This window comes from Panulirus ornatus, chromosome 50, assembly GCF_036320965.1.
Source record: "Panulirus ornatus isolate Po-2019 chromosome 50, ASM3632096v1, whole genome shotgun sequence".
Lineage (NCBI taxonomy): Eukaryota > Metazoa > Arthropoda > Malacostraca > Decapoda > Palinuridae > Panulirus > Panulirus ornatus.
The window spans coordinates 7,315,906-7,341,650 of NC_092273.1; the positions used below are offsets into that span (position 1 = coordinate 7,315,906).

At 39.8% G+C, this 25,745-nt stretch overlaps 1 protein-coding gene across 4 annotated transcripts in view; it reads left to right on the forward strand.

Moving 5' to 3' along the window:
• Wdr59 (WD repeat domain 59) overlaps positions 1-25,745 on the forward strand; it is a 75,446-nt gene continuing 49,701 nt past the window's right edge. For 3 of the 4 annotated variants that reach the window (XM_071691344.1, XM_071691343.1, XM_071691345.1), the window contains exons 1-11: positions 12-112; positions 1,575-1,624; positions 4,257-4,395; positions 4,885-5,089; positions 5,725-5,915; positions 9,121-9,213; positions 9,687-9,926; positions 10,873-10,957; positions 12,476-12,634; positions 13,660-13,860; positions 15,250-15,410. In XM_071691344.1, coding sequence (XP_071547445.1) covers positions 59-112; positions 1,575-1,624; positions 4,257-4,395; positions 4,885-5,089; positions 5,725-5,915; positions 9,121-9,213; positions 9,687-9,926; positions 10,873-10,957; positions 12,476-12,634; positions 13,660-13,860; positions 15,250-15,410 — 1,578 coding nt within the window. In that variant the 5' untranslated portion in view covers positions 12-58. Of the gene's footprint in view, positions 113-1,574; positions 1,625-4,256; positions 4,396-4,884; positions 5,090-5,724; positions 5,916-9,120; positions 9,214-9,686; positions 9,927-10,872; positions 10,958-12,475; positions 12,635-13,659; positions 13,861-15,249; positions 15,411-25,745 lie in introns of all 4 variants that reach the window. The other variant, XM_071691342.1, reaches the window with a different exon arrangement.

Sequence of the window (25,745 nt, forward strand, 5' to 3'; positions counted from 1 at the left end):
GGGTACTGTATGTGCAGCCACATTTGGATCGTTTATATAATGTGTTGGTAGAGGAGATATGGCTGTACGATGGAGCAGCGAAAATGTTGTCGCCGAGCACAGGGATTTACAGGTATTGATTGATTATTTAATTGAATGACTGTGATGGTCAGTCTGTGAATCCCGCTGCTTGTTTTGCTCAGAGTTATCCCTCCATTAAGTTCGCCAGGGGTTCAATAAGTCATCATTATTTAGTATCATTCGCATAGCCTCTATTAGGATTTGTTTTTATATAATTTGAAGCCCATGACGCACCCGTATGAATTACACTTTGTAGGAAGATTGTTAATTTTCCATGTGAGATGTATTGACCAAGCATGGGCTGTATACATCGGTGTTATTTGATGTAAAACACATGCAAAGAAAATCAGAGGCTGTGAACACCTCTCCTCACATGACGCAGTTGCCGAAATATATTTAAGAAATATACCAGCTTTCATTTGGTCATCTGATGGGGATTTCATGACCACTTGGTCTGTCATGTGTTGCCATTCGGTGGCATTTGTGCTTTGCTCAGTAGTGGATGGGACTGGTATATTTCAACTTGAATATTGAACAGTTAAGATACGTCTTGAATCCTAGGGAGGTTAGCTAAGGTTTACATAAGTTATTCTAATCTTATACTAATTCATTACCCAATTTTATGTTTATCAAAATTTTTCCTGATATTAACGACTTGCTATTGTCTCCTTAAACTTGCTTGATAGAATATAGAATGTAATGCTTAAGAATATGCTTAGCTAGTGACATTGAATTCTTTGAATATTACACTAGCATTGCACAGTAGAAGTAGAACTTTTCATAATTGAAAGTTACTTGCAATGTGGAGTTAAACTGGTCTTGTATCATACTGTAGAGCATGAGTTGGAGCGTTGTATTTTATTTAGCAATATTTAATAAGGTAAATGAGGTTAGGGTTAAGAATATAAGGTGGCGTCCCTGACTGTGAAAGTAGGCGAATCACATGTAAAATGGCAACAGAACTCCTGAAAACCTAATCTTGCCTCTTTAGCAGCTGAGATTATTCTTAATTTTCAAAATTCTAGGATACATGCCAGACACACCCATCATTGAATATTGCGGCAGCTATCAACGAATGGCCACATGCCAGACTAAGCACCTGTCTGTGCCACTACTCACCCTTCTCAGAGTTCATTTCCACCAAAAGTTTCTCAATGAACTTGCAAGCTTGCAAGCTTAGGAAAGCTGTCAAAAGCTTCCGAAAGATTGTTGAAACCATATGATTCTAGAAAAATGGAGCAAACAGGTAACATTCAGTTTTGGTGAATTTCGTGAATTTTAGACTGGTTTTATGGCCAGTTTCCTCTACTTAGACCAGAATAAATGGACAAACCTGTTAGGTTAAGTGAATAGCTTGCACAGTATGATCAGGTAATTGAGTGAACTTGTCATGCTTTAAGCTCTTAGCACTGGAAGGTAAACGTAGACATTCTGACTCATAGCATACCTGTCATTTCTGAAAATCCGACTGTGGAGGAACCAAAGCCCTCTATAAATTGGATATTTATTTTCAGGCAAATGCTATGGCCTTGGACTGGCGTGGTGAATATACTCTTCTGGCTGGGTAAGGATTTTGATGTGTATAGAAAATACAGAAATTAGTTTTCAAATTGTTTAGTACAGAATGTAGTGAGAAGTTAGTTGATATATCATCATGAAGCCCTTTAAGGAGATAACTCCTTATTCTACACCTTTTTGGTTTGCTAACTGCATGTTCATGAAATGGGTGTGTGATGAAATTCAGGGTTCATCTTACATGGAAGAAATTGAGAAGTGTAGTACTACCTACCTTAAGAGATGAAGCTTGCCTTGCATGATAGACTGCAAGAGTAGTTACATATGTTGAGAAGGTTGAGTTGCATTCCTCAGCAATGTTGCCCTATCCACCTGTTGGGATCACATGCAAAATGTGTGTATGTGTGTTTGTTGGATGAGCATAGGACAGTTTAGAATAAGTGTTCTGTGTCATTTGTGTGGAAGCTGCATTTTTTATGTAAGGGCTATAGGGATATGTTGAACACAAACATGTTATTGAGTGGTTTCATCTTTATGAGAATAAGTAGTGAAATCTCATGTATGGAAGGCACTGAGAGACCTTAATCAGACATAAGTCAGTTGTTTCAATGGGTCCCTGAATATGAGATAAGAATTTTTGTTTGTTCTCTAATGAAGGGAAAAGAAATAGATAATCATACAGAGTACACAGCTTAAGCTAGCACTATTTGATCATGGGGAAATGTTATAGATGTATGAATGATTACATTAAATGAATTTATTTTTATGTTATATATTACAAGTACCCAAAACCTATTTCTATGAAAGAATCCTGTTGTCATACAGCCTATTTAAAGGTTCCTGCAGCCAAAGGCTATGCTACTTCCAGTTGTAGGGAATAGTAGATACATTTGGATGAGAAGTTCTTTGATGTGACTGTATTCCCAGTGATACTGCCTCAACAAAGATTTTTCTCTCATGTTGTAACCTTGAGCAAGGCGATTTCATAACACCTGAACTTATTTTTGATGAGCAAAGCAAAACAACCATTGCTTTATAAAAAAGATGACAAACTTGAGTCTGCAAACTGTAAAGATGAGAGGTAAAAGAGGCTGATGATAATGCTCTTCTGAGTATTTATACCCTTCAGAATTTGAATGATGTATTTTGATATTACCATTCAGTGCAGTCAAATTGCTGAACTTTAAATTTTGCGAAGATCCTTCACAGCTCACTTTGACTTTCAAAAATCAATATTTCTGCAAATAAGATGGATGTTTTGTCATTTTCTCATGGAAGCTCTTTGCGGTCCTTATTCCCATTCTATTCTCAGAAGTCATTCTGTATTGGAATGACAAGCTTAGCAGACTCTGCAAAAGACTACTGTTTAAAAGTGTTATAAATACTGTTAGAGAAAACTCGATACGTGTTTGAGACGGAAACTGTTAAACTCACTACAGGTTGAGTATCCCTTATCCGAAATGCCTGGGACCAGAAGTGTTTCGGATTTTGGAATGTTTGTATATACATAATGACTTATAGAAAAACATTATGACTTATGGAAAACAGGATGGTATGGAAATAAACGGGTTAGAGCTGAGACATACCTCAACCTTTCAACCATTTATTGGTCTTCCTCAGGAGATACTGATTGCAGCATTCGGGAAGGCCATATTCCCCAGCAAGTGATGGTCACCCAGTTGAACGCCTTGGCATGTTGCTCTGATTGTATAGCTTGTTCTGCTGCCTCCACTCGTTCACAGGGATCTCTGCTGCCTGACGCGACCAGCAAGTGAAACCAGACCTTGTGTTAACGTTGTCTTTGATAGCAATGTAAGCTGCTTCCAATGTCTTCCTTATTTACTTAGGCCCTTGTGCATTATTTTCTTCTTGTTCCATTGCTTGGATTTTCAGTGACAAGCTCTGCTCTGTTTACATCGTGCAGAGGCTTGCACAGAACTCGTCGCTGCAAATCCATGTAGTGGGATGAGGCGAGAATGCTGCACAAGGGCCTAAGCAAACAAATAAGGAAGACATTATAAGTGGCTTACATCGCTACCAAAGACAGAGTTAACACTAGGTCAGGTTTCATCTGCTGGTCACGTCAGGCGGCGGAGATCACTGAACGAATGGAGGTAGCAGGACAAGCAATACAATCATGAGAGCCGCATGCCAAGGCATCCGACAGGGTGACCATCATTTGCTGGGAATAGGGTCCCGCCGAACGGTGCAATCAGGATCTCCCGAGGAAGTCCGTTGAATGGTCAAAATGTAGGGGCATGTATCAGCTCTAACCCATTTGTTTCCATACTATCCAGTTTTCTACATTTGTCATGATGGATAATAGATAATTTTCGGGTTAGGGATGCTCAACCAATATTTACAAATGTTAGAAACAACATGTGCCATAGTGGAAAGATTTCAAGAACTTGCATAGCACATAAATGCATTTACATGATCAGCCAGGTTGTAGTAGGTATGAAGGCTTGTGGGCTCTGTCTGATCAGATGAACAGTAATTTAGGCCATATTATGGAGGTACAAGAGAGGATGAAATGAAAAGAGAATTGATTTTTCATTTTTTGAAAATATGTTCATAATTACAGTGCTGCTTTAGCTAAGATCATGTGAATTATGTGAAAATTGGATTGAATACCAGAAGGGTTAATTTTCATTAAGCTTCACAATATTCTGTATTTACAGGCGTCGTAACCTAGCACTAATCTCATTAGATAAACCATCTGAGGTTCTTAAAAGGGTTAGCAGGACTCAACAGAAGTATGATGTAACAGCTGCAGAGTGGAACCCAACTCAGGCTCAGGGACACACCTTTGTTCTTGCGGTAAGATAGCCTACATGCCTTCTGTTATGACACTGTGTATTATGTTTGTGATACTATTCTGTACATGAGAAGCTGAATTATTTTTCATACTTTTATGCCCTTTTCTGCATTAGCTAGACAGTTCCAAGAACAGACAAAGAATAGTCCACCAGAAGCTTATGTGTATGTAGTGACCCCATGGAAAATGCATTGATTGACAGTTGACCTAAGTTATTAGAGGACCACTTATGGCAAGAAAAGAATAATTAGGTTGGAAAAGAGTGCATTTCCCACCTTACAGTTTTGCTTCCTTGGGCATGAGAGTCGGTTTTTCTCCAGGGTACTAGCAAATTATTTTGCATGTTGCCGGGTGTTATTTTAAAGCAAAAAGTTGTAAGATAGTTTTGTTCAAAATTTATAATTATTGATTAGATATACAGTTAGGTTGATCCTATTTTTGCCTGTAAAAAAAGGATAAGCTTTTGATGCTGTATAAATAATCTGTTGCAGTCAGGTGAACGAGCAGAAATATGCCAGTGGACTGAAGGAAGTCTGAATGGGACTACTTCTCTTCGAGCCCACACCAGAACAATCACAGACCTCAACTGGCACCGTTCGGATCCCCATCTTTTGGCAACATGCTCCATTGATACCTTTGTTCACATATGGGACACTAGAGAAACACGCAAGCCTATTGCTTCACTCTCAGCTATTGGTATGTTTGTTAAGGAACTGTATAGTAACAAAACATGTCCCTTATGCTGATTTCTGTTTAGCAGGGTGGCCTATGCAGAGGCACTCATGTCAGAAAGCTAAGGTAAATATTAGCCCAGAAATTTAAGGTTGCAAAAAGAATTGTAGGTAAAAAAGCATTTTGTATGGTAACAAGTGCAGCAGCATATTTCCCCTTTCCCTGTAATGGTAGTGAATGAGGATGGCATTAAGCATTCACTTTGTATATCTGTTTTATGTAAAATGCTTGTCAGAGTATCTGTTCAAGATAGTTTTTAACATAATTTTGGGGGAATATGAGAACAGTTAAGGGTAATTTTCTGAAGTAAGTAGTACTGTGAAGAAGATTTTTAGATTGGTATATGATTTTTACCTATATGTACATTGAATAAAGCAGTCACCATTAAGATTTGAGAGGTGGTACAAACATTCCTATTTTAGATGTAGGAAAGGTTTCTTGCATAAGAGCAGGTGGTATTGTCAGTAGATACATTTTTTTTAGAATATTAGCTTGATATCCTTGAATTACGTGAGTCATTGCTTTAGAATTAGAATAAAATCTTTTTTAAATGTTTCATAATGTATTGAGATTTCAAGAAAATCTCTTCTACTTTTCAGCTGGGGCATCACAGGTTAAATGGAATAAACTGAATCAGAACTTCTTAGCGTCAGGCCATGATTGTGATATCAGAGTGTGGGATAATCGTAAGACCAGCCAGCCAGCCCAGTACATATCTGCCCATTTGTCAAAGATCCAGGGCCTAGACTGGTCACCAAACCATGAAAACCACTTAGTGACATCATCAAACGTAAGTCACAATTATTGCAGATTTATGTTGGAGTTGATTTAGAACTGGATGTACTATTATCTACTTACATCTCTGATGCCCATTCCCTTCAGGAACTCCCTCAAGGGGGTTGTTGGAGTAAAAGAGTCTCCATGGCTGTTAAACTTCAGTGCTGCTGCTTAGACTTTAGTGCCTCATCTTTAACAGGTCAAAGACAGAGGGCAGCTCTAGCAGTCTTTTTAGAGGCTCCTACCTAATGATCGTACTGACTACTTCTATCTAATGTGTCTACCTGATGTTCCTACCTAATGCTTCAACCTGCTACTTCTACCTAATTTTTTCACCTAATACTCCTATCTAAAATTTTTTTTTTTTTTTTTTTTTTTTTTTTTTTTTTTTTTTTTTTATACTTTGTCGCTGTCTCCCGCGTTTGCGAGGTAGCGCAAGGAAACAGACGAAAGAAATGGCCCAACCCCCCCCCCCCATACACATGTACATACACACGTCCACACACGCAAATATACATACCTACACAGCTTTCCATGGTTTACCCCAGACGCTTCACATGCCTTGATTCAATCCACTGACAGCACGTCAACCCCTGTATACCACATGACTCCAATTCACTCTATTCCTTGCCCTCCTTTCACCCTCCTGCATGTTCAGGCCCCGATCACACAAAATCTTTTTCACTCCATCTTTCCACCTCCAATTTGGTCTCCCTCTTCTCCTCGTTCCCTCCACCTCCGACACATATATCCTCTTGGTCAATCTCTCCTCACTCATTCTCTCCATGTGCCCAAACCATTTCAAAACACCCTCTTCTGCTCTCTCAACCACGCTCTTTTTATTTCCACACATCTCTCTTACCCTTACGTTACTTACTCGATCAAACCACCTCACACCACACATTGTCCTCAAACATCTCATTTCCAGCACATCCATCCTCCTGCGCACATCTCTATCCATAGCCCACGCCTCGCAACCATACAACATTGTTGGAACCACTATTCCCTCAAACATACCCATTTTCGCTTTCCGAGATAATGTTCTCGACTTCCACACATTTTTCAAGGCTCCCAAAATTTTCGCCCCCTCCCCCACCCTATGATCCACTTCCGCTTCCATGGTTCCATCCGCTGACAGATCCACTCCCAGATATCTAAAACACTTCACTTCCTCCAGTTTTTCTCCATTCAAACTCACCTCCCAATTGACTTGACCCTCACCCCTACTGTACCTAATAACCTTGCTCTTATTCACATTTACTCTCAACTTTCTTCTTCCACACACTTTACCAAACTCAGTCACCAGCTTCTGCAGTTTCTCACATGAATCAGCCACCAGCGCTGTATCATCAGCGAACAACAACTGACTCACTTCCCAAGCTCTCTCATCCCCAACAGACTTCATACTTGCCCCTCTTTCCAGGACTCTTGCATTTACCTCCCTTACAACCCCATCCATAAACAAATTAAACAACCATGGAGACATCACACACCCCTGCCGCAAACCTACATTCACTGAGAACCAATCACTTTCCTCTCTTCCTACACGTACACATCTAAATGTTCCAATGTAATACTTCTATCTGTTGCTCTTACCATTTTGCCATGAGGCAGGGCTAGCACATAGCGCTCACCCAAGGAAAGCCTAGAGTTACGAAGAATGAGATGGGTTGGTTAAGTGTTTTCAAGTGTTATGTGTAACAAGGAGAGATAGTATGTTTGGGGACAGAATGCCAGCAGTCCACATGTGAGTGTGGTAGAAAGGAAAGACAGTTGCCTGAGTCTGAGGAGTGCAACTTGACAAACATTTAAGTGCTAGCTCACCACACAGCCATCACTAACCCTCCCAATACCCAGGTGGGTAGTGCTAGTGATAAACCTCCTTGGTTGATGGCTGCATACCAGCTAATACCTACTTTCAGTTAATGTAATTTCCGTATTCATGCTCTGGCATATCATTGTTTTGTACTACCTTTATTTCTGTACCTGTTTGCTTGGCTGTGTTCAGTCCAGTATGTCTTCCCTTGTAATTGATTTTTATTATATGATTTCCTGTCTATCTATCTATATCTCTGATGCCTGTTCCAACTGAAATTCCCTCAAAGGGGTGGCCATAGCAACAGAGTCTCCATAACTAAAGAACTCCACTGCTGCTTCTTAGCCTTTAGTGCCTCACCCTTAACAGGCCAGTGGCAGAGGGCAAGTCTAATGCAGTGTTTGCAGAGGCTCCTACCTAATGATCCTAGTGACTGATTCTATCTAATGCTCCTACCTGTTACTTCTACATAATATTTCTACCTAATGCTCCTAACTAAATGTTCCTTCTAACTTCTACTACCTACTGCTCCTACCATTTTGCCAAAAGGCAGAGCTAGTGCATAGTGCTCTCCAAAGGAATATCTAGAGTTATTAGGAATAATCTTCATAAGTTATGTGTTGTCAAGTGTCACATATGAGATGGAGAGATTGTATGTCAGTGGACAGAATGTCAGTAATCCTTATGTTAGTGAAGCAGAAAGAAGAGTGCAACTTGACAACCACTAAAGTGCTGTCTCACTAAGCAGATGTCACTAACCCTCCCAATACCCAGGCAGGTAGTACTGGTAATATACTTCCCTGGTCATTGGGTGCCTACCAACTACTACTATCTCTTTCTATATCTTTTTGTACGACTAGTATCTTGACTGTTGATTTTCATTTTTGTGTCCAATATGAATTCCTGGTGTTACCAATTTTTGGTTCTTTCATTTTCTGCATATTTCAATCTTATGGGATGTTTGAATCTACCTTTCCCACTTTTCTTACACTCTTGGTAATTCATATTATAAGAAGCAGATGAGGGTGAGAGCATAGATGTTGGCACTTTTGTAGAAAGGAATGTCAGTGTAAGGAGGTGAGTTCCATACTAATGTTTGTGAGTAGGGCAGTGGATTATGAGAGATTGGTGATCGTCATTGTTTATACACCAGATAAAGAGAGGAGTAAGGAAGAGAGGGAAGAGTTCTGATAGGAGCTGAGTGAATGTGTATGCAAATTTTTATCCAGGGGATTATAGATTAGATTATGGGAAATTTGAATGGAGGAATGTACAAAGGATGTAGCTTCTGTAGTATTTAAGAGAGTTTTTATATATGACAGTAGATTATGATAGGGAATATCTTCTAAGAGACATTTTAGACTGACATTAGTACATATAATTTTCTCCATTTCTTCTCTAGGACTGTACAGTGAAGTTTTTTGATATCACCAACCCAAGGAAAGCAGAGAATTTTATCAACACTCTGTCACCAGTTTGGCGAGCACGGTACACGGTATGTAGAGACAGGTTATGAATTGTTGATTTTACTTTTCAAAGCTAGCTGGCAAGGCAAGGACTTGTTCACAAAAAAAAGTCATTGCAGGATTTGCCATATGCATGCATATTCAAACATACATCACTTAAAACATACCTGACTTCCTCTTCCTTTTTCATTCATTGTTTGTGGCAGTCATGACGTGATAGGATGTGAATATGTTTATGTTTGTGTACATGGGAAGGCATTTTTACTTTTTATCTCCAAACCTCCATTTCTTGCTTTTATGAAACTTGTAAAGGTATGCATATTTTTAGATATTGTCATACTGCAGTGTCATGTTACATTTCCTTTTGTAGGTTCCATGGTTAGTTCATGTTTGTTGTGTGTACACTCCTTTAGTCATATTAGCCATTCTTTAATACACTTATTTTATTGAAACAGTTAAGCTTTTGGAAGCATATTTAATCATATTTTTTACCTTTTTTCAGCCCTTTGGTGAGGGTGTCATTACAGTAGTGGTACCACAACTACGTCGTGGGGAAAACTCACTTTTGCTCTGGTCTGTGACAGATATGAGCTCTCCAGTGCATACTTTTGTTGGTCATTCTGATGTAGTGTTGGAATTTGAATGGCGTCAAAATTCAAATAATCCAGGAGAACATCAGCTGGTTACATGGGCTCGTGATCACAGTCTTCGAATTTGGAAAATTGATCAGCAGTTGCAGAGGGTATGTTAACTCATATTATTCATAACAGAATTTTTGCTAAGCAAATGATTGAATATTAAGTTTAGCTGTATTGCATATGAATATATTGAAAGCATATGATATAGCTGGAGGTGAAAGAGTTTGATCATAACCTTCAGTACCATTTAAAATGCATGTGCTTTTGATCAGCATAGTATTAGAATGCATGGAATTTTTGCTATGGTTCTTTTTTCACATGACAGCAGAAACAAGTTTTTAGCCAGTGAAGACATTTACCTATATTATATTGTAAACATCACTGTCTGTTACTATTTCAAGATGACTAACTTGCAAGCGCAACTAAATAAAATTGTGTAAAGAAATCCCAGACAGTGGCAGATTTTGTAAGTAAACAGAGTTAAATCAGTCATTTAGTTTACATTACCAGCAGTCATTTGACTCCACCTTATATCCCTGTCTCATCCATTCCAGTCTGAACTAGAGTAACGCTACATTTCAGTCTCTGAAAGGGTCTTGGCGTTACATAGAAAGAGTTTTGGTGTTACATAGAATTCCTTATTCAGGAGCTTCTGCAGCTCCAAGGTTACATTACATTCAGTAACAGGGATTGGATGGACTCCTTTGAAGTGAGAATTATTTTGACAAGACTGTGCCTTGTTTTATGAACTGACAGTGATACAGCCTTGCCAAGATGATTCTTCTCTTGAGGTGTAACCTCATCCAGGCATAGTATGGTAACACATGCGGCAGAGTTAAAGGCTTTAAACAAAAAGCTGACTGTGAAGAAGGAGATAGAGCAAACTGTAAACTCTGAAATTAGACATTAATGAAAAGAAGTGGAGGTTTTGTTGAGATTGTTTCTTCTTTCTCAACTTGAAGTAAAGCATAATTTTGGTATTTTTGTAAGCAGGTTAATGATCCATTGTATTTGATGTGTTTGGGATTATGATGTATGTGATATTTCTAGCTTTGTGGTCATGATACAGAAGAGGAGACTACTCTTGCAGAAAGCACAGACAGTGAATTTGCTAATGAAGTCACACCAGTTCAAGGTTAGTAGTGTAATTACACAATATCATACATCATCTGTTAAAAAAGATATTAACAGTTGGTTGGGAGATTATGTAATTTGCTTGGGGGACAGTTCTTTAGTGCTTATTGACCCACTGTGGTATACACATGTCTTGTAATTGTAATATTTGGTGGGGATGGTGGTTCTGTGAGTTTAGGTTGCTGGTGTGAAGCAGGAGTTTGCTTTTTATTTTTAGCATTGTGACTAATGGATGTTTACAAAATGGTTTTTGTGCAGGGAGTTGGTGCTGTTGCAGAGAATTAGGTGTTGAGCTTGTTGAGGTCGGATTGTATTAGAAGTAGCTTAGTTTTGTTATGCAGGTATTGAAAGTTTGTGGTTGTTAAGCAACCACTGATTATTCTTAATGCTGCATTTTGTGTGGTTGGTAGTTTTGTCAGAATGGGTAGGTGTTCAAAGGAAAGTTTATGTAATGTGTGCCAGGTGGTCCTTGTATGCAGTGTAGTTGTGCTGAAGGTTGGCTGTTGGAGATGGTGGGCTGGAAGCTAGGTTAGTTGTTTTTGTATATTGAGGATTATGAAAGGATGCAGTTAGTTTAATAGTTGTTCACCTGGGAATCTTGGGATGTGGGTGTTGAAATATCCTCATAAATGTATGTTGAGTGTTGGTAAGATTCTGTAGGTGCATTAGATAGAAGTAGTAGGGAGAAACATCAGATAGGAGTATTAGGTAGTGTTGTCAGTAGGAACATTAGGTAGGAGCCTCTACAAACACTTAGCTAGAGTTGCCCTATGCCAGTGGCCTGTTAACGATGAGGCACTAAAGGCTAAGAAGCGACAATGGAGTTCACTATTTCTTGAGACTCTGTTGCTGTGGCCACCCCCTTGAGGGAGTTCCAGAAGGGAACAGGTGTCAGAGATATGGATAGAGGATTCTGTAGTTGGAGAGTGTATCTGGGTGGGCATGTTGAGATGTAGGGGCTGCAAAGGCGTTACTCATATTGTAGTAGGAGTTGTGTAGTTTTATTTTCTTGGTTAAGATTTCATGTTTTGTCACTGTGTAATGTCAGGTTATGTGGTTGTTGAAGGGAGGGAGGATGGATTTAGATGTAAGTCTGGTTTCTCAGGTGAGGGTTAATTGCACATTGAGTTCTTGAAGTAAGTTAAGAGGGTCTTTGTTCCTTTTTTGATGTCATAGATATCGAGATGGATAATGTTTAGTGTGTGACTGGGATTCTTTGCGGTAGGTTTGTTTTTGAAGGATGGGATTTTGTGTTTTGCACTAGTGTTTGTTGGGTCTTTGGTGGGGTTGTTATGAAATGTTTTGGGTGATAGTGTCACAGTGGCTATTGCATGTCCGGTTGAGTATTCATTTACGAAGATGTGTATGATTGTTTTATGTTGTATCTGTGTATATGATGATATTATCTAATGTCATAGTTTCATATCATATCCATATGATTATATTGTAGTTTCATATTGTATGTATGTAATGATATCTTATACCATAGTTTCCTTAATAAGTAATGTTTTAATTTCAGGTGAATCTGAATATGATATGGAAAAAGGTGTAGAGAAGGATATCCAGCTTGATATGGTGGAATTGAAGAAAGATATGAAGCAAATTGAATCATCCCATGCTGAGACTGATCTTAATCCAAACAAAGACACTATCTCTAAAGTGGAATCTGATGAAAATGGTATACATTAGGTGATATGTCTAAATATGAAAGATAGGTGAAGTTTCAGTTTCTTTGAAACAAGATAGTTGACGTTTCAGTTTCTCTGGAGAGAGGGGCGAGCATGCAGTCTGTTGTGGATGAGAGTGCCTGGGAAGTGTCAATTGTTGTTCACCAATGATACAGCGTTAGTGGCTGATTTGAGTGGGAAACTGCAGAAGTTGTTGACTGAGTTTAGAAGTGTGTGAAAGGAGAAAGTTGAGAGTAAATGTGAATTAAGTGAGTCAGTTGTTGTTCACCAGTGATACAGCACTCTTGGCTGATTTGAGTTAGAAACTGGAGAAGTTGGTGACTGAGTTTGGAAAAGTGTGTGAAAGGAGAAAGTTGAGACTAAATGTGAATAAGAGCAAGGTTGTTAGGTGCAGTAGGGTTGAGGGACAAGTTAATTGGAATGTAAGTTTGAACGGAGAAAAATTGGAGGAAGTGAAGTGTTTTAGATATCTTGGAGTGAACTTAGCAGTGAATGGAACCATGGAAGTGGAAGGGTACTTAAAGAACTTCACTTTCTTTAGCTGCTTCCTGTTTAAACTAACATTCAAACCATTGTATCTCATTGCCCTGCTTCACTGCTTTACCTTACCTTTGTTAATATTTACCCCTTTTCTTTATCCTTTCAAACACACCTAATCTTTGTCACCACCTTCAGGAGGTAATTTTCCAAGTCTGCCACTATAGTCACATCGTTTGTAAACAACAAATGATTTACTAATGTGCACTCCCAATCCCAGCAGGGGAGGTGATTGCCTTTTTATAGTTTCATGTACCGACTGTTTGCATAGTTTAATGATTTATCACATGTTGTTTAACTTTTTATTGACTAATCCAAAAATTAGACGCAAAGGAAAGACAAAACCACAGTATCTAGGTTGTTTGGTTTCCAAATGATATATACATCAACCAAATGGATTTCTCAACTGTTGGTTTTTATATACTTATAGAAGTAAATCTTTGATATAGAAGTAAATGATACTTCTGTTATTTTTCAGGATGCATACTGGAGCCCTCTGAAACTTTAGAGAAAATTTCTCCTGAAAATTCTCCAGAGACTGTATTAACAGTAGAAACAACTGAAGCCCCACAGATACCATCTAATGAAATAGACACCTTAAATAATGTTCAGTTGTCTGAAGACTCAGCTATTGCTAATGCATCATCTGTTCTGCAGCCTGTTGCAAGCTTTCCCAATGGTATGTACATGCTAGAAAAGTTTGTTGATATGCTAACCATATCATGATCATACTTATTTTAGTCTTTTTCTAGTTATGTGAAACAGTTTCATTTTGAGAATTTTCTGTCATTTTGTATAAAGAAATTTTTATTTTGCATGAATAGGGAAGGAAAGCACATTTAGGATTATTGAAGGAAAGCCAAATGATAGTGAAATGGAGGGCAAAAAAATAGAATATAAAGTTCTAAAGAGAAATGCTTTCTGAAAGGTTGGTTATGTGAGTTTTTAAAAGGGAGGCAAAGGAAGATCTTGTGAAGAAAATATGATTAAGAGTTTAAGGGGGAATAATTTTTTTTAGAGGATGAAGGTAGAGAGAAGCAGAACAGATGTACTATGTGTGTGAAGGTTAAGGATATTGGGTAAGTCTGTGAGAAAGCTATTAACAAAGGATGAAGATTTTAAGGGTTAGAGTGAGTATTTCAAAGAACTGTTTGGAATTGATGGTGAGAGAGATGTTTCTGATTATATGGAAAGAGAAATAGATTTTTGGGAGACATAACTCACAAAGGAGGAAATATGATGAGACAGAGCATTTAAAGAAAGGAAAACTAGGGAGAGCTTGGTATGAGTGACGAGTGGGAATGTTGGGCATGCTTGTAAGAATGCTAAGAACAGAGGATGAAGAACTTAAGAGATAGAGTGTTTTAAAGAAGTGATGGGAAATGATGTTGAAAGAGATGTTTCTGTACATACAGTAAATGGAGAGAGAGAAACAGATATTGGGGAGAAGACATTACAAAGGAGGAAACAATAAAGCTCAAAAAGAAAGAAAAGAATAGGGAGAGCTATGCATATGTGAAGAGTGAGAATGTTGGATAAGTGATTGATAAGGCTATTAACAGTGTGTGGCTTCTTTGCTGGCTTTCCCTGGGATAGGTATTGGTTTGCTGACCAGGATGAGACAAAGCATGTCAGGCCATGAAACTTCTCTACCCCAGAGTCCCAGTCTGCTTTCATTTCTGCTTAGAATCACTCCACAGCAAGATGCATGGTAGAGAGTAGATACTACCCTACATCTGGCAGTATCTTGTCTTTGATATTTGTAGATAGGTTTGTCTTTGGTATTTGTAGATAGGTATGATGATAGGTATTCTTTTCCCAAGATGGCTGAGTGCCCTTATAGTATTGGGTTTTTGTCATGTATTAACTCCATTTAAGTTCACACAGTATAGGACAAGATAGGTGTCATATACTAGTCCATATCTAATGAAGCATCTATTTAAGGTTTACATGCCACTTGTGAGATGAAATATTAAGTGTTTACATTAAACATTATGAATGATGTACCAGAAAAACAGATATTCATAGAAGTAATTGATTCTTGGAGATAATACTTTCTTCCCCACAGCTGTACCAGCACCAAGTAAAGCGAATAATACTGCTGTAAGCATATCTTCCACATTACCATCTGGCAGTTTAGCATCAGGCCAACCAATGAGTTTACAGCAGGAATTTTCATTGCTTAATACATCACTTGATAGCAGTCAAGTTAACTCAGTGGAAGTGGTGGTGAGTATGAAATATTTGTAATCATTCATAAAAGCTAAGAATGAATGCAGTTAATTGCAAGATATGTATGTTTAAGAAAGGAGCCTAAAATTTGTTGAAATACAGGTAATGGAAGTAGTTGAAAGTTCTTACGATATAGATACTTACTGATTAAAGTAAGAATGAATAGTAGAAAAATGACCAAATATGTTCTCATATAAAGTGTCAGGATGCTGGTTTGAGATGAGAGTGTTGAATGAAGGATGGACTGGAAAGTGAATCAGTACCACAGAATTTCATACGCCACATATTTTTATAACCATTGACAATTCCTGTCTGCTGTTATTTTGTAGCTTCTGTGTTTCTATACTTCTTATGCATATTGAGTGACTGATGATGAGATAGCATCAGTTTTTTCACAACACATTTTTATGTCTTAGAGAAAACAGCTTTTTATTACTTACAGAGGAAGTAATCAAGCCACTTTAACCAATTCACCTGTGTGTGTGTGTGTGTGTGTGTTGCTCACTACTTTTTTCATGTAAAGATGCTGAAAAACATATCAAGGGAAGTGTTTAGAGAACATAATTCCCTTCATTGCTTACTGATAAAAATAGTAGCTACAAAAAATATATACTATGATTAAGCAAATGAATTGTTCACATTTAGTAAACACTGAGTATGGATGAATTTCAGTGTGCAGTAGCTAACCAAGATATGTTTGATTACAATAGAAAATGAGGTCACTAATCTAAAATCAAGTTGACTTTAGGATGTGCAGAAAACAAGCATGTAGTGATGATCAAAGTGGGAGAGCAAAATTAGGATAAATGGCTTAATTGATTCAAATTTACTTTATATAGTTAGAACAGCTCTCCTTTTTGCTGTTAGATGAATACACATTTAACTATATGGGTGTTTGCCATGACAGTTGTCTTTTATCATATTATTACATAATCAGATTACAGTAAATGTTTGTTTCATAAATGCACTTGCAGTTCATTAACTGATACTTAGGTTTATGCTTACATGGGAAGCTGATGTAAATTTGCTGGTGTTTAGTAATCTTCAGTGCTTAGGTGCAGAAAAAGAGCTTCCAGTTAGAACATAATTAGGAAAAATGCTATATGGTATCATAGATGTAATGAGTAGGGTGGAGTGGCATATTACCTATAAGCTATTACATGTTATGTCACTACCTTTAAGAAGGTAGTAAATGTATCCACACAATTATTTTTGAATGCTAAACATGCTTGGGGATTTACATAGGTGCTTTATGAATCTAAGCTTTGTTGAACAATGTCTGTTTTGTGTGTCTGCCATATCTTTGTCCATCTGTTCCTTTGTTTGTAACTACCAACTCTCCCCATTTACATAGTTTGGGGAGTGTCACACTAGCTAAGTCACCTGTTTTGAACTCCTCTATTGTACAGTTCTTCAAATCCGTGTACATTGTCATCAATCCCTGTACGTTGTCATCATGAACAGATTCATTATCAACCTAATTTTATGCATCTTCTTTTCTGACATTATGAAAGAACTCTTACACATTACTTCATATAAGGTGCCAGCCCATCTTCCTATCATGGCCTCTGGTTGTTCCATCTTTAGAAAGTACTAAGGTATAGAAACCAGAAGCTGTAGGAAGAAACTTGTTAGATATGGTGTCAGATGCCAAAAAAGTGTCAGGATAATGGATGAATGGAACAATCCAGGCATGATATTGCAAATGCTGACAGCATGCAAAAGTATGACAATAAAATCCAAGTGATGTGGCACCATGAATGAAGGATTTCTATCCCAAACTGCACTGATAAATAGAAATAGGCAGCTACCTACAGACTGAGAAGTAGACCAATAAAAGGTAGACAAACATGAACAGAGTCTGACAGACAAGCATTTATCATTATTATACTTGATCGCCATTTCCTGCATCAGAGGTAGCACCAGGAAACAGAGGAAGAACGGCACATCCACTCACACACACATGTATATACATAAACGCCCACACTCACATATACATACATATACATACCAATATATATATATATATATATATATATATATATATATATATATATATATATATATATATATATATTTTTTTTTTTTTTTTTTTTTTTTTTTATACTTTGTCGCTGTCTCCCGCGTTTGCGAGGTAGCGCAAGGAAACAGACGAAAGAAATGGCCCAACCCCCCCCCATACACATGTACATACACACGTCCACACACGCAAATATACATACCTACACAGCTTTCCATGGTTTACCCCAGACGCTTCACATGCCTTGATTCACTCCACTGACAGCACGTCAACCCCTGTATACCACATCGCTCCAATTCACTCTATTCCTTGCCCTCCTTTCACCCTCCTGCATGTTCAGGCCCCGATCACACAAAATCTTTTTCACTCCATCTTTCCACCTCCAATTTGGTCTCCCTCTTCTCCTCGTTCCCTCCACCTCCGACACATATATCCTCTTGGTCAATCTTTCCTCACTCATTCTCTCCATGTGCCCAAACCATTTCAAAACACCCTCTTCTGCTCTCTCAACCACGCTCTTTTTATTTCCACACATCTCTCTTACCCTTACGTTACTTACTCGATCAAACCACCTCACACCACACATTGTCCTCAAACATCTCATTTCCAGCACATCCATCCTCCTGCGCACAACTCTATCCATAGCCCACGCCTCGCAACCATACAACATTGTTGGAACCACTATTCCTTCAAACATACCCATTTTTGCTTTCCGAGATAATGTTCTCGACTGCCACACATTTTTCAAGGCTCCCAAAATTTTCGCCCCCTCCCCCACCCTATGATCCACTTCCGCTTCCATGGTTCCATCCGCTGACAGATCCACTCCCAGATATCTAAAACACTTCACTTCCTCCAGTTTTTCTCCATTCAAACTCACCTCCCAATTGACTTGACCCTCACCCCTACTGTACCTAATAACCTTGCTCTTATTCACATTTACTCTTAACTTTCTTCTTCCACACACTTTACCAAACTCAGTCACCAGCTTCTGCAGTTTCTCACATGAATCAGCCACCAGCGCTGTATCATCAGCGAACAACAACTGACTCACTTCCCAAGCTCTCTCATCCCCAACAGACTTCATACTTGCCCCTCTTTCCAGGACTCTTGCATTTACCTCCCTAACAACCCCATCCATAAACAAATTAAACAACCATGGAGACATCACACACCCCTGCCGCAAACCTACATTCACTGAGAACCAATCACTTTCCTCTCTTCCTACACGTACACATGCCTTACATCCTCGATAAAAACTTTTCACTGCTTCTAACAACTTGCCTCCCACACCATATATTCTTAATACCTTCCACAGAGCATCTCTATCAACTCTATCATATGCCTTCTCCAGATCCATAAATGCTACATACAAATCCATTTGCTTTTCTAAGTATTTCTCACATACATTCTTCAAAGCAAACACCTGATCCACACATCCTCTACCACTTCTGAAACCGCACTGCTCTTCCCCAATCTGATGCTCTGTACATGCCTTCACCCTCTCAATCAATACCCACCCATATAATTTACCAGGAATACTCAACAAACTTATACCTCTGTAATTTGAGCACTCACTCTTATCCCCTTTGCCTTTGTACAATGGCACTATGCACGCATTCCGCCAATCCTCAGGCACCTCACCATGAGTCATACATACATTAAATAACCTTACCAACCAGTCAACAATACAGTCACCCCCTTTTTTAATAAATTCCACTGCAATACCATCCAAACCTGCTGCCTTGCCGGCTTTCATCTTCCGCAAAGCTTTTACTACCTCTTCTCTGTTTACCAAATCATTTTCCCTAACCCTCTCACTTTGCACACCACCTCGACCAAAACACCCTATATCTGCCACTCTGTCATCAGACACATTCAACAAACCTTCAAAATACTCATTCCATCTCCTTCTCACATCACCGCTACTTGTTATCACCTCCCCATTTACGCCCTTCACTGAAGTTCCCATTTGCTCCCATGTCTTACGCACCCTATTTACCTCCTTCCAGAACATCTTTTTATTCTCCCTAAAATTTACTGATAGTCTCTCACCCCAACTCTCATATGCCCTTTTTTTCACCTCTTGCACCTTTCTCTTGACCTCCTGTCTCTTTCTTTTATACTTCTCCCACTCAATTGCATTTTTTCCCTGCAAAAATCGTCCAAATGCCTCTCTCTTCTCTTTCACTAATACTCTTACTTCTTCATCCCACCACTCACCACCCTTTCTAAACAGCCCACCTCCCACTCTTCTCATGCCACAAGCATCTTTTGCGCAATCCATCACTGATATATATATATATATATATACAGGCATATATATATATATATATATATATATATATATATATATATATATATATTTTTTTTTTTTTTTTCACACGATTCGCCATTTCCCGCGTTAGCGAGGTAGCGTTAAGAACAGAGGACTGAGCCTTTGAGGGAATATCCTCACTTAGCCCCCTTCTCTGTTCCTTCTTTTGGAAAAATAAAAACGAGAGGGGAGGATTTCCAGCCCCCCGCTTCCTTCCCTTTTAGTCGCCTTCTACGACACGCAGGGAATACGTGAGAAGTATTCTTTCTCCCCTATCCCCAGGGATAATATATATATATATATATATATATATACTGCTGTCTCCCGCATTTGCGAGGTGGCGCGGGGAAGCGGGTGGGGGGGGGGCCCAGCCCACCCCCATACACATGTGTATACGTGCGTTCACACACGCAAGTGTACATGCCTGCACAGCTTTCTGTGGTTTGCCCCGGGTGCTTCACGTGCCCTGGTTCGGTCCACTGACAGCGCGTCAACCCCGGTGTGCCACATCGGTCCAATTCACTCTATTCCTTGCCCTCCTTTCGCCCTCCTGTGTGTTCGGGCCCCGATCACACAGGGTCTTTTTCGCTCCATCTTTCCGCCTCCAATTTGGTCTCCTGCTTCTTCTTGTTCCCTCCACCTCCGACACATGTGTCCTCTTGGTCAATCTTTCCTCACTCATTCTCTCCATGTGCCCAGGCCATTTCAAGGCACCCTCTTCTGCTCTCTCAACCACGCTCTTTTTATTTCCACACATCTCTCTTACCCTTGCGTTGCTTGCTCGATCGAACCACCTCGCACCACGTGTTGTCCTCAAGCATCTCATTTCCAGCGCATCCATCCTCCTGCGCGCGGCTCTATCCATGGCCCGCGCCTCGCAGCCATGCAACGTTGTTAGAACCGTTGTTCCTTCAAATATACCCATTTTTGCTTTCCGAGATGGTGTTCTCAACTTCCACACATTCTTTGGGGCTCCCGGGATTTTTGCCCCCTTCCTCGCCCTGTGATCCACTTCTGCTTCCGTGGTTCCGTCCGCTGCCGGATCCGCTCCCAGACGTCTAGAGCACTTTGCTTCCTCCAGTTTTTCTCCATTCAGGCTTGCCTCCCAATTGACTTGACCCTCAGCCCTGCTGTACCTAGTGACCTTGCTCTTATTCACATTTACTCTTGGCTTTCTTCTTTCACACACTTTGCCAGGCTCAGTCACCGGCTTCTGCAGTTTCTCACATGAATCAGCCGCCGGCGCTGTGTCGTCGGCGAACAGCGGCTGACTCGCTTCCCAGGCTCTCTCATCCCCAACAGACTTCGTGCTTGCCCCTCTTTCCAAAGCTCTTGCATTCGCCTCCCTAGCGGCCCCATCCATGGACAAATTGAGCAACCATGGAGACATCACGCACCCCTGCCGCAGACCTGCATTCGCTGGGGGCCAATCACTTTCCTCTCTTCCTGCACGTGCACATGCCTTGCATCCTCGATGGAAACTTTTCACTGCTTCTAGCAGCTTGCCTCCCACACCATATATTCTTGGTGCCTTCCACAGAGCATTACTATCAACTCTATCATATATATATATATATATATATATATTATCCCTGGGGATAGAGGAGAGAGAATACTTCCCACGTATTCCCTGCGTGTCATAGAAGGCGACTAAAAGGGAAGGGAGCGGGGGGCTGGAAATCCTCCCCTCTCAATTTTTTTTTTTTTTTTTTTTTTTTTTTTTTTTTTTTTTTTTTCCAAAAGAAGGAACAGAGAAGGGGGCCAGGTGAGGATATTCCCTCAATGGCCCAGTTCTCTGTTCTTAACGCTACCTCGCTAACGCGGGAAATGGCGAATAGTTTGAAAAAAAAAAAAAAAAAAAAATATATACAGGCATATACATATATATACACATGTATATATTCACACCTGCTTGGCTTCATCCACCCCTGGCACCACCCTGTCCCACAGGAAATGGCATCGCTAACCCCATTTCAGCGAGGCAGTACCAGGAAAGCAGATGAAAATGGCCACACACGTTCACACTTAGTCTCTGGCTGTCATGTATGACTGAAACAACCCCCCATTTACATCAGACTCCACAGACCCCTCCATGGTTTACCCCAGATGTTTCACATGCCCTGGTTCAGTACATTGACTGCATGTCGACCTTGGTATATCACATTGTTCAATTTCACTCTATTCCTTGCACGTCTCTCACCCTCCAGTATGTTCAGGCCACAATCGCTCAAAATTTTTCTCACTCCATCCATCCATCTCCAATTTGGTCTCCCACTTCTCCTTGTTCCCTCCACCTCTGACACATATTATCAATATAAAACATTATCAAGATAGTAGCCTGTGTGGTCAATTACTTTTCCCCATCCAGTTCACACACATCCACTCTCAGACATTTATGATGTCCAAGTGATGAAGTTACATCTTCCATTCTAAATTTTTTTTTTTTTTTTTTTTTTTTTTTTTTTTTTTTGCCGCTGTCTCCCGCGTTTGCGAGGTAGCGCAAGGAAACAGACGAAAGAAATGGCCCAACCCACCCCCATACACATGTATATACATACGTCCACACACGCAAATATACATACCTACACAGCTTTCCATGGTTTACCCCAGACGCTTCACATGCCCTGATTCAATCCACTGACAGCACGTCAACCCCGGTATACCACATCGCTCCAATTCGCTCTATTCCTTGCCCTCCTTTCACCCTCCTGCATGTTCAGGCCCCGATCACACAAAATCTTTTTCACTCCATCTTTCCACCTCCAATTTGGTCTCCCTCTTCTCCTCGTTCCCTCCACCTCCGACACATATATCCTCTTTGTCAATCTTTCCTCACTCATTCTCTCCATGTGCCCAAACCATTTCAAAACACCCTCTTCTGCTCTCTCAACCACGCTCTTTTTATTTCCACACATCTCTCTTACCCTTACGTTACTTACTCGATACTCGATCAAACCACCTCACACCACACATTGTCCTCAAACATCTCATTTCCAGCACATCCATCCTCCTGCGCACAACTCTATCCATAGCCCACGCCTCGCAACCATACAACATTGTTGGAACCACTATTCCTTCAAACATACCCATTTTTGCTTTCCGAGATAATGTTCTCGACTTCCACACTTTCTTCAAGGCTCCCAGAATTTTCGCCCCCTCCCCCACCCTATGATCCACTTCCGCTTCCATGGTTCCATCCGCTGCCAGATCCACTCCCAGATATCTAAAACACTTCACTTCCTCCAGTTTTTCTCCATTCAAACTCACCTCCCAATTGACTTGACCCTCAACCCTACTGTACCTAATAACCTTGCTCTTATTCACATTTACTCTTAACTTTCTTCTTTCACACACTTTACCAAACTCAGTCACCAGCTTCTGCAGTTTCTCACATGAATCAGCCACCAGCGCTGTATCATCAGCGAACAGCAACTGACTCACTTCCCAAGCTCTCTCATCCCCAACAGACTTCATACTTGCCCCTCTTTCCAAAACTCTTGCATTCACCTCCCTAACAACCCCATCCATAAACAAATTAAACAACCATGGAGACATCACACACCCCTGCCGCAAACCTACATTCACTGAGAACCAATCACTTTCCTCTCTTCCTACACGTACACATGCCTTACATATGTACCTCAATAAAAACTTTTCACTGCTTCTAACAGCTTGCCTCCCACACCATATATTCTTAATACCTTCCACAGAGCATCTCTATCAACTCTGTCATATGCCTTCTCCAGATCCATAAATGCTACATACAAATCCATTTGCTTTTCTAAGTATTTCTCACATACTTTCTTCAAAGCAAACACCTGATCCACACATCCTCTACCACTTCTGAAACCACACTGCTCTTCCCCAATCTGATGCTCTGTACATGCCTTCACCCTCTCAATCAATACCCTCCCATATAATTTACCAGGAATACTCAACAAACTTATACCTCTGTAATTTGAGCACTCACTCTTATCCCCTTTGCCTTTGTACAATGGCACTAAGCACGCATTCCGCCAATCCTCAGGCACCTCACCATGAGTCATACATACATTAAATAACCTTACCAACCAGTCAACAATACAGTCACCCCCTTTTTTAATAAATTCCACTGCAATACCATCCAAACTCGCTGATTCATGCAGTGAGACCAGTGTCATTTTATAGTTTTATGTAGCATTGTAAATATTGAAGAATATCTTAACATTGATGTTTGATGAGATGTTTGAGGACAATATGTAGTGTGAGGTGGTTTGATCGAGTAAGTAATAATAGGGTAAGAGAGATGTGTGGTAATAAAAAGGGTTTGGTTGAGAGGGCAGAAGAGGGTGTTTTGAAATGGTTTGGTCACATGGAGAGAATGAGTGAGGAAAGATTGACAAAGAGGATATATGTATCAGAGGTGGAGGGAACGAGGAGAAGTGGGAGACCAAATTGGAGGTGGAAAGATGGAGTGAAAAAGATTTTGAATGATCGGGGCCTGAACATGCAGGAGGGTGAAAGGCGTGCAAGGAATAGAGTGAATTGGAACAACATGGTATATCGGGGTCGACGTGCTGTCAATGGATTGAACCAGGGCATGTGAAGCGTCTAGGGTAAACTATGGAAAGTTCTGTGGGGCCTGGATGTGGAAAGATTGCTGTGGTTTCGGTGCATTATTACATGACAGCTAGAGACTTAGTGTGAACGAATGTGGCCTTTCTTGTCTTTTCCTAGCGCTGCCTCGCACACATGAGGGGGGAGGGGGTTGTTATTTCATGTATGGCGAGATGGTGATGGGAATGAATAAAGGCAGACTATGAATTATGTACATGTGTATATATGTATATATCTGTGTGTATATATGTATATGTATACGTTGAGATGTATAGGTATGTATATTTGTGTGTGTGGATGTGTATGTATATACATTTGTATGTGGGTGGGTTGGGCCATTCTTTCGTCTGTTTCCATGCGCTACCTCGCTAACAAGGGAGACAGCGACAAAGCAAAATAAATAAATAAATATAAAATCTTAATGTAATTACTAGTAAACAGTCAAAGAGCATTGTTAATGGAAAAAGTACAGGATAGAAAAGAAAATAAGAGTAAATTGAGTGAAGTCATGGGTACATATCAGTTCATACAGCATAAACCGAAGATAGTTTAAACAGTAATTGCCAGAAAAGCAATTGAATGTGGACTGACTCAATTCCATGTAGATGGGAATAGAGGTTGTGATTTTTTTTCTTTTTTTTAATTATGCTGCAGGCTCTAGTCATGGACAGAAGTCCACATCAAGGCCAGGCCTTGATTAGAATATAGAGAGAATTATGAAGTGGACAGAGAAAAGACAAGGGAAGGTATTTATAATTTTTTGAAAAAGTGAAAGACCTGTCTTTTGAAATAGGCCAGGTCATAGTTATTGGGAAAGACATAAGAAGGTAGAGTTTCAAAGCTTCGATGTGTAGGGAAAGGAGCAGGTACTAAAACGGCCGCCCTTGAGTTGCTAATGGCCACACAATAATCATGTGATGCAGCAGCTTGCTGAGTATTGCATGGTCTAGCTAGTGGTGGGGCACACAAGCAGCCAGCTCTTTAGAGCAAAAACCAAAGTAATACTTATAGAAGAGGGAAAGTGAACCAACATTGTGGTGTAGGGCAAAAGGGTCAAGTTTGGAAGTTAGATAGAAATATTTGATTATGCAGTTGTATTTTAGAAAATGGAGAAAATTTTCATCGTGATCATTAATTCATCCTGCATTGGTGCATGTTGTATTGGAAATTTAGCTTCATAAGATTCAGACAGGAACGACCTGTTGTGTGCTTTCTTATTGTAACTGGACCCTCAGATCACAGCTACAGTGCCCTTCACTCATATCTCGATGTGTCATGTCTGGTATGATGAAACAAATTAGCTAAAGAATGGAAAAGAAAATTATATATTTGATGAATATGAATGGAAAACCATTGTGAAATGAAATTGGAAAAAGTTAACATACCAGATCTTTTCACT